At 53.5% G+C, this 12,821-nt stretch overlaps 1 protein-coding gene across 1 annotated transcript; it reads right to left on the bottom strand.

Moving 5' to 3' along the window:
* Nucleotides 1-3,203: 3,203 nt before the first annotated feature.
* RAB42 (RAB42, member RAS oncogene family) lies at nucleotides 3,204-5,276 on the bottom strand. Its single transcript, XM_075538749.1, has 2 exons — nucleotides 5,026-5,276; nucleotides 3,204-4,483 (listed from the first exon to the last, which is right to left on the bottom strand). Exons 1-2 carry the CDS (start codon nucleotides 5,274-5,276, stop codon nucleotides 4,060-4,062), a joined length of 675 nt encoding a protein of 224 aa, XP_075394864.1. The 3' UTR covers nucleotides 3,204-4,059.
* Between the last annotated feature and the right edge of the window lie 7,545 nt (nucleotides 5,277-12,821).

Here is a 12,821-nt window from a genome sequence, read left to right as displayed (position 1 = left end):
ACAATCCTTCAGAAGGAACAGCCACAAGCGGACTATGTGAGATCCTGTCTAAAGTGGTGAAGGCACCAGCGCCACCAGCATGGACATCACAAAACAGAGCAGAGGAGCCATGCCAAGACCATGAGACAGAGCCAAGGAGCAGCGCAGGGACTGGGAGGCAGTGTGTGGGGGCTTCCTGGTCCACAGGGGCAGGGGCCAAGGGACCATGTGGCTGAGAGGCCAAGGACTGGAGAGAGAGGCCTGCCAGCTCGGCTGAGAAAAGGTATTTCAGACAAAAGAACTGTCTTTAACATTTTGTAACCTGTTAGCGTCCTTAATACTCAAAATTCGTTGCCACCGAATCGATTCCAACTCAGTGACCCTATACAGCAGGGGGGGGGGGAGTGGTCCCTGCAGTTTTCAAGACTCTCTCTACAGCAAAAAGCCTCATCTTTTCCCTCTGATCAGTTGGTAGCTTCGAACTGCTGACCTTGTGGTTAGCAGCCCAATGTGTAACCACTACACTACCAGTGCTCCTAGCTTCCCAAATAAACCCCCATAAGCTTCAGTATCACCTGTGAGTTTAGTGTGGCCACTGCCAGAGTATTGAACTCAGCTGAGAGGTAGAGACCCTTGGAAGGGATGGTTCTTTTCAGGATGGGAGCGAACATGGAGGAAGAGGCAAGCTTTGGAGGAATCAACCTGGAGTTGTGGGTGGAATTGGCTTCTCTTCCCTTGTGTAGTCAGATGGCCCCCACCACACCATTTCCACGTGGTCCCAAGTCTTCTGACCCAGGAACGAATCCTGTGCGCTGTTTGAAGATGTCTAGGAATCCTCCGTGACTATGGCCCCCTCACTTAGCCTGTGGTAATCATTTATAAGAAGTAATGCCAACGTATGTACAAGTGTGCTTGATACAATTCAATGGTGGATTGTCATGAGATTTGTAGGAGCTCTCAATAAAATGATTAATAAATAATTAGTGCCAAACTAGGCCCAAGAGTTGGAGAAACCCCCAAAGTCCAACTCTTCCAAGCTGATAGGCTGCTCCATCCCCACTTCCCACCCCTCCGAGTATGTTACCTCATGTTGCAGGGTTCTGCGAATCACTGTGTCCCACAGAACTCACCAAAGTTCCAGGAAATGTCTCACATGGTGGTTGGTTGGTGCAGTTCAGGTCAAGGGAAGCCAGCCGCTGGGGCTAGATTACTTACTCCACTTCCTGCTACTGCTGGTGATGAGATCACACCCCCTGCTTCTCACTGGGCTCACTTTATACACAGCAGGATGGCATTCCAGGGAATCTGGTCACAATTACTCACAGGCAAACCAAATCAGTGTCTTGTCTTTCCCCATCTTCTGAGTAGACCCTTGCAGGGAAAGGTTTTTGGTTTTGTTTTGTTTTTTCTGGGGGGGGGGGGGAGGTTGTTTGGTGGGAGTTATGTATGGTGCAATCAAATTTCACCCAAATGTAATAATCTATTTTCCACCCCTGAACTGTATCTTATTTATGAATCTGTGACCTTGGGCCTCTGTCAAGATGATTCCAACAGGCACTGACTTCCCACCAATCTGAGCCAGCCAGGCTTTTCCCCAGACCACTCTGAAAGTTTTCTTTCTCCTCTCAGCTGTACTATATAATTCCTTACATCCATTGTGTGGTAGTCACACAATTCCATGTCAACTTGATAGTGAAGGGGTGGAGTTTAGCCTGTCAATCAGGCAACAGCCTCTTCCTTCCCAGAGGTGGAACACACTCTCTCCTTCACCTTCCTGTTAAGCCACATGGAGCCTAGCTGATGGCAGCCAGAGCCCTGGAGATGCGTCCACTGCCATCGGATCCACAGGGCTTTCCATTCCTCAGCCTGTGCTCTCCCTGCATTTGGCATCATTGCATGTGCTGTGTTAGCCTGAAGTAACTTACGGACTAGTTTCAGACATATGGGCTAATAGATTTGCGGACTTGATCTGGACTAGGCTGGGATGTTGTCTCAATGTCAAATAATTGCTCTTTGATATAAAGATCCTTTTACGCACGAGTGTCTCTGGATCTGTTTCCAGGCCTAACACACATTGTAAATAATCGTAACTGAGATAACCATTAAACAGAGTTCACACTCTCGACTAAGGTCAGAATGCAATCTCAGCCCATTCCTGTATGTTCGCAGACAATGTCCCAAATAGGCCCACAGCCACAGGCGTGATTATAGAGCACATAGGAATTATGGCTGGAAGGACCATACTGAGTATACTCAACCTGAAGTAAACGTAGCCATGTTACTGAGGAGAAAACGGAGGCCCAAGGAGCAGGAGTAAGGAGAGACTGGCCCAAGGTCACAGGTGAACTGCATGGCCATGAATGAGAACTTCTGATGGCTGCCCTGGTAAGGGCTGTGGTGGTCGTGGGAGCTCCCCTCAGCTAGAGCGCTGAAACAGGCTCATTATCTGACAGTGGACGGGCCCTCCAGTCCTGAAGGGGGTCTTGGTGGCTCTTCAGTGTCCGCTGCATGCCACAGAAGTGGTGCACATATTCCTGTTGGTCTGTCTCCCAGGATCAGTTACCATGGGCTGCTGGGGCCACAGACCACACACTAGGTGGCTCTAATGGGCACACCTTTATTGCCTCATAGTTCTGGGGCTCAGTCTGCTCTGTATGTTGGTCAAACCATGCTTCCTCTAAGGTCTCGAAAAGCAAGATCCTTCCTTGTCACCTAGCTTCTGAGAGCCAAGGAGCCAGGACACATGGCGTCACATGGCAGCCCTCCTGGCTGTCTCTTCTCCTCTTCCACAGGGTGATTATCTAGACTGGGTTGGGCCTAGGCCCCACTCTACTGCAATATGACCTAATGTTCACATTTCCAAACAAGGTCACTTTCTCATTAGCAGCCTTCAGCGTATCCTCTTGAGGAACACAATTTGACCCTTAGCACCTGGATTTGAGGCCACACCTTAACCCCAAGCCCAGCCTCATCCTCAGCTGAGTCCCTAAGGCGACTCTAAGATAGGCTTGCAGTGGAGTTTCCCGTAGCTGCCCGCACCTGTGCCGCATCCGGACGCTGACTGCAGCTGCGTCCAGTGCCAGCACGCTGCCAGATGTGCCGCCTCCCAGGCAGTCGAGAGGACGGAATGCTGACAGCTGTGAGCACAAGCCTGGCTGCTAGCCATACTGATGGCCTCCTTGTGGGGGCTTTTCTTATTTTTCACTTTTTATTGTGCACTGGGTAACGTTTGGAGAGCAGATACGTTTTCCATTGAATAGTTCATACACGTTTCATGTCAATTGCAATCCCTACAAGGTGACATCATTTGTCCCATGTCCACTGTGTTTCTTGTTTCCATTCCTCTTTTCCTGACCTTTTTGAACATTGTCTTTGGGGAAATGCTGCCCTTTTGATCTCAAACTGGTAATCATTCTAAAGTGTGTGTAGCTCCCTCGGGGTATTATTCTCTGTAAACACCTATCTATTGTTTGCCTGTAACTTGAGCTGGCGGGAGGAGGGGAGGGAGTTCATTTCCAGACCTGAAAGATGACTATGGGCTATAGGCTTGAGGGTTCTATCAGCCCAATCAATTTTTAAAAATTGTTTTGAAATGTTTCCCAGTGTTTTCTCCCACTTCATCCAGGACCTTCTCATGTGAGCCCCAACAGAGCCGCTGGTGGTGGAAGCTGGGCACCATGCAGTTATGCAATCCACCAGTTCAGTGACCAATTGTTTTCACAGGCGCCCTCCATTTACATCCCTCTCCTTTCCTCCGGACAGGGAGAGGCCAACAGCTGCCCCTTAGAGGTGCGGAGAGCGGCTCCTCCCCAGAACAGAAGATGGCTTGTGTGCCACATGCTGGGCCAGAAGTGGGTGTTCCTGAGGAAAATGAAGCTGGGCTCTTAAGACTTTTCCTTAGCAAGGGGCTAAGCTCTGAATTCCCCCCAAATCCCCAAATGCCAGAGTGCTGTTTCGATGAACCCTTTGGACATGTTGCCATTTGCCCCCTCCCCAACTACGCCAGTGAGGTCCTAACCCCGCCCCCCTATTGGACCAGGGGGTTAAGTTGGCACTGTTTGAAGTGGCTCTCTCTCCAGATCAACACTGGCATGGGCCTGGGCGTGGCTTCCTTTTGGGGGGCCCAGGGCTCTGAGTCTTGTGGATGAAGCGAACGCCGCCCCAGTCTTCCTCCAGCTTGATGTCTCCCTGCCGAAGGGCTTGCTGGATGGCATCAGCCAGGGTGTTGAATGCCAGGTCCACATTACTGTGGCTCCTGGCTGATGTCTCCACAAAGGCCATGCCCAGGGAGGCGGCCAGCTCCTCCGCCTCCTGGGCTGAAACACAGCGGGTGCTCTGCAGGTCACTCTTGTGGCCAACCAGCATGAAGATGGCCTTGTGGGGGCCTTGGGTGGCCATCACCTCCTCGTGCCAATCTCGGATATGGTCAAAGGACTTCCTGTTGGTCATGTCAAACACCAGCAAGACGCCCACCATGTTCCGGTAAAAAGACCTGGTGATGCACCTGAGGGGGACAGGGAGGTAAGCTGAGATCCCCCAGAGTCAAATCTTGTCCCCTGAGATCCACTGAATCTTGCCATCCCCCATTGAAGTTCATGTTACCCTGCCTGCGAGCTGTGTTCTGCTTCAGTGTCTCTCCTGAGTCACAAGGTCTCCTCACCATTGTCAGGTCAGGTGCCTGGTCCTCTCCTCCTCAACCTCAAGGTCAACTCAATCAAATATAGCTTCCTTGGACATGTCCCTGTAGTCTGGGCCGCCAGGCCCCTCACATCTCTGCGCTCAGAGCGCCTCTCAGAGGCCTGGGCAGTCGTGGAACTGTCACATCCGTGTGAAGTATTTGGACCACCTGGCAAGACCCACAGCCATTTGTGGGATGAATGGGAGGGAGGGTGTGGTCCAGGAGACCCAGAACCAGGGCAGTGACACCCCCCACCCCCCTGAACTCTGCCCTGGAGCTCGCACTGCTGGGGGGCCCTGGGCAGGTACCGATCCTCCTTCAGCCAGATGTACCCTTCGGCCTGCCCTCACCCCGCAGCCAGCACGCACCTGAAACGCTCCTGGCCCGCGGTGTCCCAGAGCTGCAGCTTGACGCGCGACCCCGCCGGCAGCTGCAGCGCGCGGCTGTAGAACTCGACGCCCATCGTGGGCGCCGCCTCGGCCTCGGCCTCGGCCTCGGGCTCGGGCTCGCACGCCCCCGGCGCGCCCGCCACGTAGCGCCGCAGCAGCGACGTCTTGCCCACCGCCGAGTCCCCCAGCAGCAGGACGCGAAACTGGCAGTAGTCGTCTCCGGCCTCCATGGCGCGCCCGTCTGACCCCGGCCCCGCCGCCCGGCCCCGCCGCCCGGCCCCGCCCCGGACATGCCCCCCGCCCTCCGGTCCCGGTGGGAGCTCCGGGCCAGGCCGCTGCCCCCTCAGAGCCTGGGGCTCCTCCTTCTAAAGGCCACGAGCGCGCCAGCCTCGGACGCGGGGTGCTGGGGGACGCGCCCATTCGAGGTTCCGTCGTCCTTCCGTCACGGGGGAGCGGTCTTCCCCTCGCGCTGCTGCTGGGCGTTCCCGGGGCGGCCGTCCGGGAAGCGGGGGGCGTGCAGGCGCCCCTGCCCCAGGTGAAAACGAAGAGGGCTCGTCTCCAGGTGCGAGTGCGCGGACAGCCCCACCTTTGAGAATTCAGTCCAGAAAACGACGAACTGCGTTCTCTCTCGGGAAATTCTGCAAATCTAGAGCATTTCTGTAACTGGACACCTCGCTCTAGAGATGTAATCCCAGTGTCGGCGGGAAGTGCGCACAGGCGGCGGCTCCCGTCAGCCGCGCCGCAGGGCCGCCGAGCAACGGGCCGCCGCTCAGCAGAGCGAAGGCTGCGGTTTCCCGGCTCTTCAGCCCGTCGCCCGGCCGGGCACCGTGTCCGCTACCGAAGCGGTTCCCGGCGGGAGCAGCCGAGACTGTCGGCGCCCGCGCGGGCGGGCTGGGTCGGAACCGAGCGTGGCAGGCCGCGGCGCCGGGTGCGCGGCCGATTTCTGACTTGCATTTAACTCTGACCTCGGCCCGTGGAGGGCTCTGGACCGGGATACCTGGTCCCGGCCTCTCGACGCGGACAAGGCGCCTTTTGTAATCCCAGGGACCTTTCCGACGGGCGGTCTCCAAGGGGCACGGGTGCAGGCAAGCCTCACGGGGCTGCACGCTGGCGCACAAACCTGCCCGCGGAACCCGGGGGTCCCCGCAGCGCGCCCCGAGCCCGAGCGCAGGGCCAGGGCGGGCTGCTCCTCCCGCTGGGGAGGCGTGGTGGACGGCGTGGGCGGGCCTTACTAGCAGCGTTTACGCACACCTGTGTGACGTCGTGCCTGGGGGGTGGCACCTGCGCTCAGGTGGTCCCAGTCTGCGCATGCCCAGTTCGGATCGTTCCATAGGCGTCTAATGGGTGCCTGCGTTCCCTGCAGCCCCCTTGTCGTGGCCTGGGCAGGCATCTGGGGAGACAACCCCACTTAGTCCCTATCCGGGCTACCCGGCACCACCACCCCCAGCGCCAGGTTTCTCTTTCCGGGACCCTCAGTAGCCTCCACAGCCTCCCCCATTTCCAGGATCCTGCCGACGTGGGCTGGACATTCGGTCAGAGAAGGCTCTCTGCAAGGATATTGCCTCCCCGCCTCTCCCACCAGCCCAGGGAAAGGAGTCTCTGCCGGGCTGGCGCGGGCATGTCCTTCATGGAGGCCACTTCCTGGGGACAGTAAAGTCTGTGTCTTCGTGTTCTTTTGTCTCTTTGAAGACAAGTTCTTAAATTGGTTTTTAGATGGAGGCCTCTTTTGTACCCTAAAACAGTACCTGTTTCAGAGTGCAGGCGACTGAGAGTCAGACTGGTTGCTTGTCCCAGGTCCCACAGCAGAGCTGAAACCCAGTCTTCGTTCCCCTGTGCCTCTGTACACACAGACGGCACTGCAAGAGAACCAGGACGCGGCACAGTGTGGGGTGGGTATTTTTGTTGAGTCGCTGTCAGTGCCTCCTCGCTCCATACCGCACCATAATGACTGCCATCAAGTGGACTCTGACTGCAGAGCTGCCCTGTGAGCTCTCCAGGCTGTGACTTTTTATGGGAACAGGGCTTGTTTTTCTCCCTGTTCCTGCGCACAGAGACCCTGTCTGACAGAGTGCATCTGCCCCGTAGGGTTTCCCACGCTGTCATCTTCCTGGGAGCAGGTCCTGTCGTTTGGGTTATTGGTGTGAGTGGTGAATTCTACCAGACTGTGTTTAAAGGAATCTGCCCACCCTTTTCTGCTCAGGGAAATGACTGTGCTGTAAAGAACCACCCATCTCTGTGAGTGGTGGCCTGGCCTCACACAGATGCTCCAAATTGCTTGTCCCCACTGGTCAACAGAAATTTTTGATGACCAGACTTTGTTTAAGTTTCTCTTCTTCCTTTAAGGCCCTGACCCCTCAGTGCTGAGCTTCAATGTACTACCCCTTTCTAAGAGGCCCTCCCAGAGGCGAGGCTGACCTCAGCACAAACACTGTCCCCGTGGACTCATGCCTTACTCCCCTTTCCCACACTGGATCTTTTTCTAGCCTTACTGACTCTCAGGTTGAAGGGGGCAGAAGAGATCCCAAGTCGCATATAATTAATGGAGAACATTTACGAAGTCTTAAACAGGACAAAGAGAGAGTTATCCAGAGGAGGGAGATTATTGACAAGAGGCTATAGGGCATCCAAGGGTCTACAGAACACTGGCCATTTAAATAGGACCTGGGAGCACAAGGGAACCCGGGACACCAACATGATCGATACATCACAGTTGCAGGCGGGACTACAGAAACATGAATGGGACCATGACTGGGACGCAGCCATTATGTTAGAAGAGCTTACAAAATTGGTTCAGGGCCCTTTGACCACGGCAGTCAGAATGTGACCAATACCAGGCAACCCAGCACCCCAACTTCCATCAAGGACACACCTGGGAACGCTAGCCGTGGACTTCCTAACACACTCTGCCTGGGGGGGCGCTATTCACAATGGCGGTTCATGGTCACAAAGAACACTCACTGGAGGCTGACTCTATGGAGACTCAAAAAATAGATTTAGGCCTTCCAAACAAACTTCCTTTCCCGAATGTGAGCTCTGAGCCAGTGTCCCTGAACGTGTGAATGAGGACCATAAGGACCAGTAGTCTGCGGATGCTGGAGGCGCCTGGCCTTGCCTTTCGCCGCACACACAGTCTTTTCAAACGATGTGCTTCTTGTACTCGAGTCTCCTGTCTCGTATTGATGTGAACACTCTCGGGACGCTTGGCTGATTCCCTGGACACGATGTGAGCGTCTATTAACCGCGGCTGACAATGAACGGTGGGGCTGTCTTGGCCCCACCGACACTCATCACTGCTGATCCATGTCAGTTCACAGGTTGACCCCAGATCAGGCCCAGCCCCGCCTCCAACAGAACAACATTCTCTCCACCTCTTTGGGTTCTGCTAGAAAAAGGTGTGTTGCTTCAGACCCCTGCCGGGTCTGGGGTACCCTCAGCCCCCTCTCTCACCCACCGCTGGTGCTCCAAGGGCTGGCAAGGCGGGTCTCCTCAGCCCTCTCTGCAGGAACACCCCTGCTCCATCTTCAGGGGCCTGCTTCAGGCCTCAGCTTCCCTCCCCCCCGTCGTCTGCAGCTCTCACTGACAGTCCCTTGAAATCATTTGCCATCCTGTGCCTGTGGGATACTGTCTCTCTCTCTTGGCTGCAAGGCCAGGTGGATTCTGCATCTCCCGGTGCTGGGTACAGAGGAGGAGCTCATCATGGGTGAATGAGTGAAAGTGGACACGTAATGCTATCCATGTATTCAAATACTACAATAGAGCTGGGCTCAGGGAACCAAAGAGTCAGAAAAGGTCTCGCGAGAGATGATGCCAAAGCTGTGTCATCAGGGATGAGTGAGAACGTGTGTGGGGGGTGGGGGGTGGGGGGGCTGTGACGAAAGGCAGTCGCAAGGACAAGGGGCAGAAAGAAGCTTGAAATGTCGTTTGAAGCCAGCACCTCCCCCCCCCACTCTGGTCAGCACTCAGGCAGTATGCTGATAGGGTCAGCCTTTCTACACTTCCTCCCTCTCCCAGGCGCTCCCGCCTTAGGCCTGGGTCATGTGCCTGCCTCAGACTGCACCTGGCATCAAGTCCAGATGTCAGCTGACCCTTGCCGCAGACTCACTATGTGACCCAGAGGTGAATCCTACTCAAATCTTGCTTCCTCTTTTGCCAGAAGGGCAGTTAAGCTTCGGCCTGTTTGCATTAGACAGCTCTGGGCTTTGGTTCCACAGGGACACTTACTGGTTGTGCAGTCTTGTGGACATGTACGCATCCATGCATTGCTTCCCAAAGCACTGCCCGTCATTTCCATGGAGTCTGGGTGGAACCAGCCATGCTGAAAGGTGCAAGGTTTGAATCTGTACAGATGCACCTCGAAAAAAAGGCCTGGCAGTCTACCTGGGAAAAATCTTCCATCAAATCCTTCTGAAAACCCTAAGGGAATACTGTCCTTTTTGACCCACTGATCTACTGGTCAGCAGCCCAGCCCTGACCCCGGTGTCCTCAGGGCTCCTTCCATAGATTATGGTCTGGAAGAGCCAACGGGGCTGTCTGTCTGGCTCTGCCACACGGGGTGGCCATGAGACTCAGTCTATTGGACAGCAACAGGCTGTCCCTCATTACTCAGAACTGGGTAGGCTGGGGACATGGCCAGGCGTGTGGTGAAGTGTGTCCCTTTATGTGGCCTTTTGCCTTGCTTCTCTGGAAAAACAACTTGAGAGACTTTGCCCCTGTGTGCCGAGGACTGACTTTCGTCCTAGTTTTCTACCCCAGAAGGTTTGTTACTTTTGTCCAGGTTGCTTGACATTTCCCGGGGAAACCACAAACAACTTGTGGTTTATACTTTTTGTCTGAAAGCCCCAGGCCGGAACCCACTACACTGTGAGTGGACTATGTTGTAAAGATTGGTCATTACTGTGCAAATACGGTGGCTATTGACTATGCAAATGAAGTGACTATAATCAATTATGCAAATGAAGTGTCAGGAACACACCAAGAGGGGATTGGTTAGTTTGTGGTCCTGCTGGAAGGGCCGTGTTTTGAAACGGAGGAGGCTTTTCCTAATATGTACAGCCAATCACCCAGAGGTTGGCGGATGGAAGCAGAAGGAAAAGCAGAGAGAGAGGAGACCAATCAATGCCTTTAAAAACTAACAGCTTCGGGTGTAACACTGAAGACGCACTAAGAGGCCCAGAAGGGGCCCTGCTGACCAGCCGGTCACCACAAGCTCACTAAGATCGCTGAGCAAAACTGCTACCCTGTGTGCGCTGGGTCACTTCGCACTGGAGCGGGGAGGGCAGGGTGTCCCGGTCAGCTAGAGGACTGGATGACCCATCCCAAATTGCCTCACATGACCCATTCCACCGGTCATGTCTGGATGACTCAGCCCAATCCCAAGCAGGATAGGGACGACTGAGGTAAGGCAACGGGGTCCTGCCCCACAACCCCTACAAAATCCAGTGTAGTCTTCCTCAAATTGTGAGGTGACCAGCTTTGTGACTGACGTGTACTTTGCTAATGAAGCCACTGCTCCCCTTAAGGTCTTGCCTCGCTGGCTCCCTCTGCTGGGCTGGCAACCCTCTGGGAGAAACCTGCTGGCTTTTCCCTGGAGGAAGAGAAGGCCTTTCCACACGCAACAGGAAGGCGCAAGACAGAGGCTTGTCTGCAGGGACTGCGAGGAGGCCTGCATGGCAGACAGGACCTGTCAGTTTGCGAGACCAAGAGGAGCAGAGAGAGCTAAGAAGGAGGGATATATTCTCCACTTCCAGGGAGCCTTCCAGACTTTACCTACGTGCTTCCCGATCCCGGCCCGGAGTTCTCACCTGTTGACCCTGACCCCAACCTGTACCTCGTTATTTTCTTAATAAGCCACTTAACTCCAAACTTTAGTTCTGAGTGGCCATTGCAATGACACCCTCAGGACCAATAAGGGGAGCAGCAATACTAGGAGGGTAAGGGTAGGGCGTGGGGGCAGTAAGGGGGAACTAATCACAATGATCGACATATGGCCCCCCTCCCAGGGGGACAGAAAGCAGAAAAGTGGGTGAAAGGAGATAGCAGTCGGTGTAAGACATGAAAAAAAAAGAATAATTTATAAATTATCAAGGGGACATGGGGGAGGGATGGGGAAAATGAGCAGCTGATACCAGGGTCTCAAGTAGAAAGAAAATGTTTTGAAAAAGATGACCACATATGTACAGATGTGTTTGACACAATGGATATGTGTATGGATTGTGATAAGAGCTGTAAGAGCCCCCAATAAAGTAAATAAAAAAGAAGGTCACAGTAACTGGCTTTGGTTCTTTGGCACTCCAGAGGGATAATCCTGAGAGCTTTTTCTCAAGAAGGAGAATCATGGGGGTGGGGAGGGAGGGAGGAAAATGAGCAGCAGATATTAAGGCTCAAGTAGAAGGCAAATGTCTTGAAAATGACGATGGCAACAAATGTACGTATGTTCTTGACACAGTGGATGGACGGATGGTGATAGAGCTGTACGAGCCCCCAGTAAAATGCTTTAAAAATAACTAAAATAACAAAGGACATCATGAGCGCTTGTCCTAAGGTGGTGATGTTTGCGGAAAGTGAACAGCTGCCTTGATGAGGAAGAGGCCGGAATCCTGCCTCAAGGGTTCCCCCAGACAATGCACCTGCCCCTTCTTCAAAGGCAGCAAGGGCTGTGTAATGAGAATTTAATTGGGAAGCCTCCCCCCATCACCTCCAGACTTCCTCTGTTCCCCAAGTCAGAGCAGGTGCAAAGGAACACAGGATGAGCGCCTGCAGGACGCCAGCAGGGCTGCTTGACTGCGTGTGAATCAGGGAGCACAGCATCCTCCCAGGCAGGGCGAGAGATGGAAACACCGCCTCCTTCAGAACTGTTGAGACCCAAATGGAGGGTATGGCGAGGAATACTTTCCCGTTTTCACTTAATAAAGCTTTTCATTTTTTGTAGCAGTACTTTTTTCTTAACCTCATACAATGTTCATAATAACAAACAGAAGGAGCTGTGTTGGCATAGTGGGCTGTACCACGAGGCCCACAGTTCAAAGCACTGCGACTCCGGGGGAAAAGGCTGAAGCTGTCCACTCCGGTAAAGAATTTTAAGCCTCAGAAACCAGTTCAACCCGGTCCGGTTGCTGTAAGTCAGAATCAACTCAATGGCAATGTGTTTGGCATTTTTTGAATAACAAGCAGTTTTTTTTTCAATTCCCTTCAAAACAGTATTCTTACTGCATTATCACATTTAAGATACTTTAGTGTATTTAGAAGTACTTCTCTGATGTTCCATTTTAAATGTATAGAAAGGTACATGAGGTAGTTAGTTTATTGTGCCAACCTGGCTGATAAACACAGGTGGGGTTCATTGAAAGACGGAGGGATAAATGGCTCAGTGAGCCTCACCTTTCTATTTCTCGGATCTCGCTTTCTGATGATCGGACCAGGGTGCAGCTTCCTTAGCAGTTCCTGCTTCAGCTTGCAAGGCTGACTTCCTGCAAGACATCCCCAAGGAGAAGCCACATGGACCTACCCCGATGCAGCCCTGGGTGCTAGAGCAGCCGTGTGGAGACCCCTGAAAGTGCTGAATGCTTACACCTTCACTGACTCAACTTTCCTCCTGCAGTGGGCATCAGTTGGCATCCTTGCATCTGTTTTGTGAGATTAAGGACTTTGTGGATATATGGGTTAATGTTGGACTTGTGGGTTTGGGCAGCACGGGGTTGGGATGTTTTCTTGATGCACACTTACCCTTTATATATAACTCTCTCATACATGTTTCTGTGGATTTGTTTCTTTAAAGT

This window comes from Tenrec ecaudatus, chromosome 1 (genome assembly GCF_050624435.1).
Source record: "Tenrec ecaudatus isolate mTenEca1 chromosome 1, mTenEca1.hap1, whole genome shotgun sequence".
NCBI classification, from domain to species: domain Eukaryota; kingdom Metazoa; phylum Chordata; class Mammalia; order Afrosoricida; family Tenrecidae; genus Tenrec; species Tenrec ecaudatus.
This window is presented reverse-complemented; position numbering and strand designations above follow the sequence as displayed.

Bases quoted from the DNA above. Each gene is read 5' to 3' on its own strand.
- RAB42 (XM_075538749.1), bottom strand. From the start codon at position 5,276: ATGGAGGCCGGAGACGACTACTGCCAGTTTCGCGTCCTGCTGCTGGGG. The intron at 4,484-5,025 runs GTGCGTGCTGGC...TGTCCCCCTCAG, and splicing joins GCGGGCCAGGAGCGTTTCAG to GTGCATCACCAGGTCTTTTT.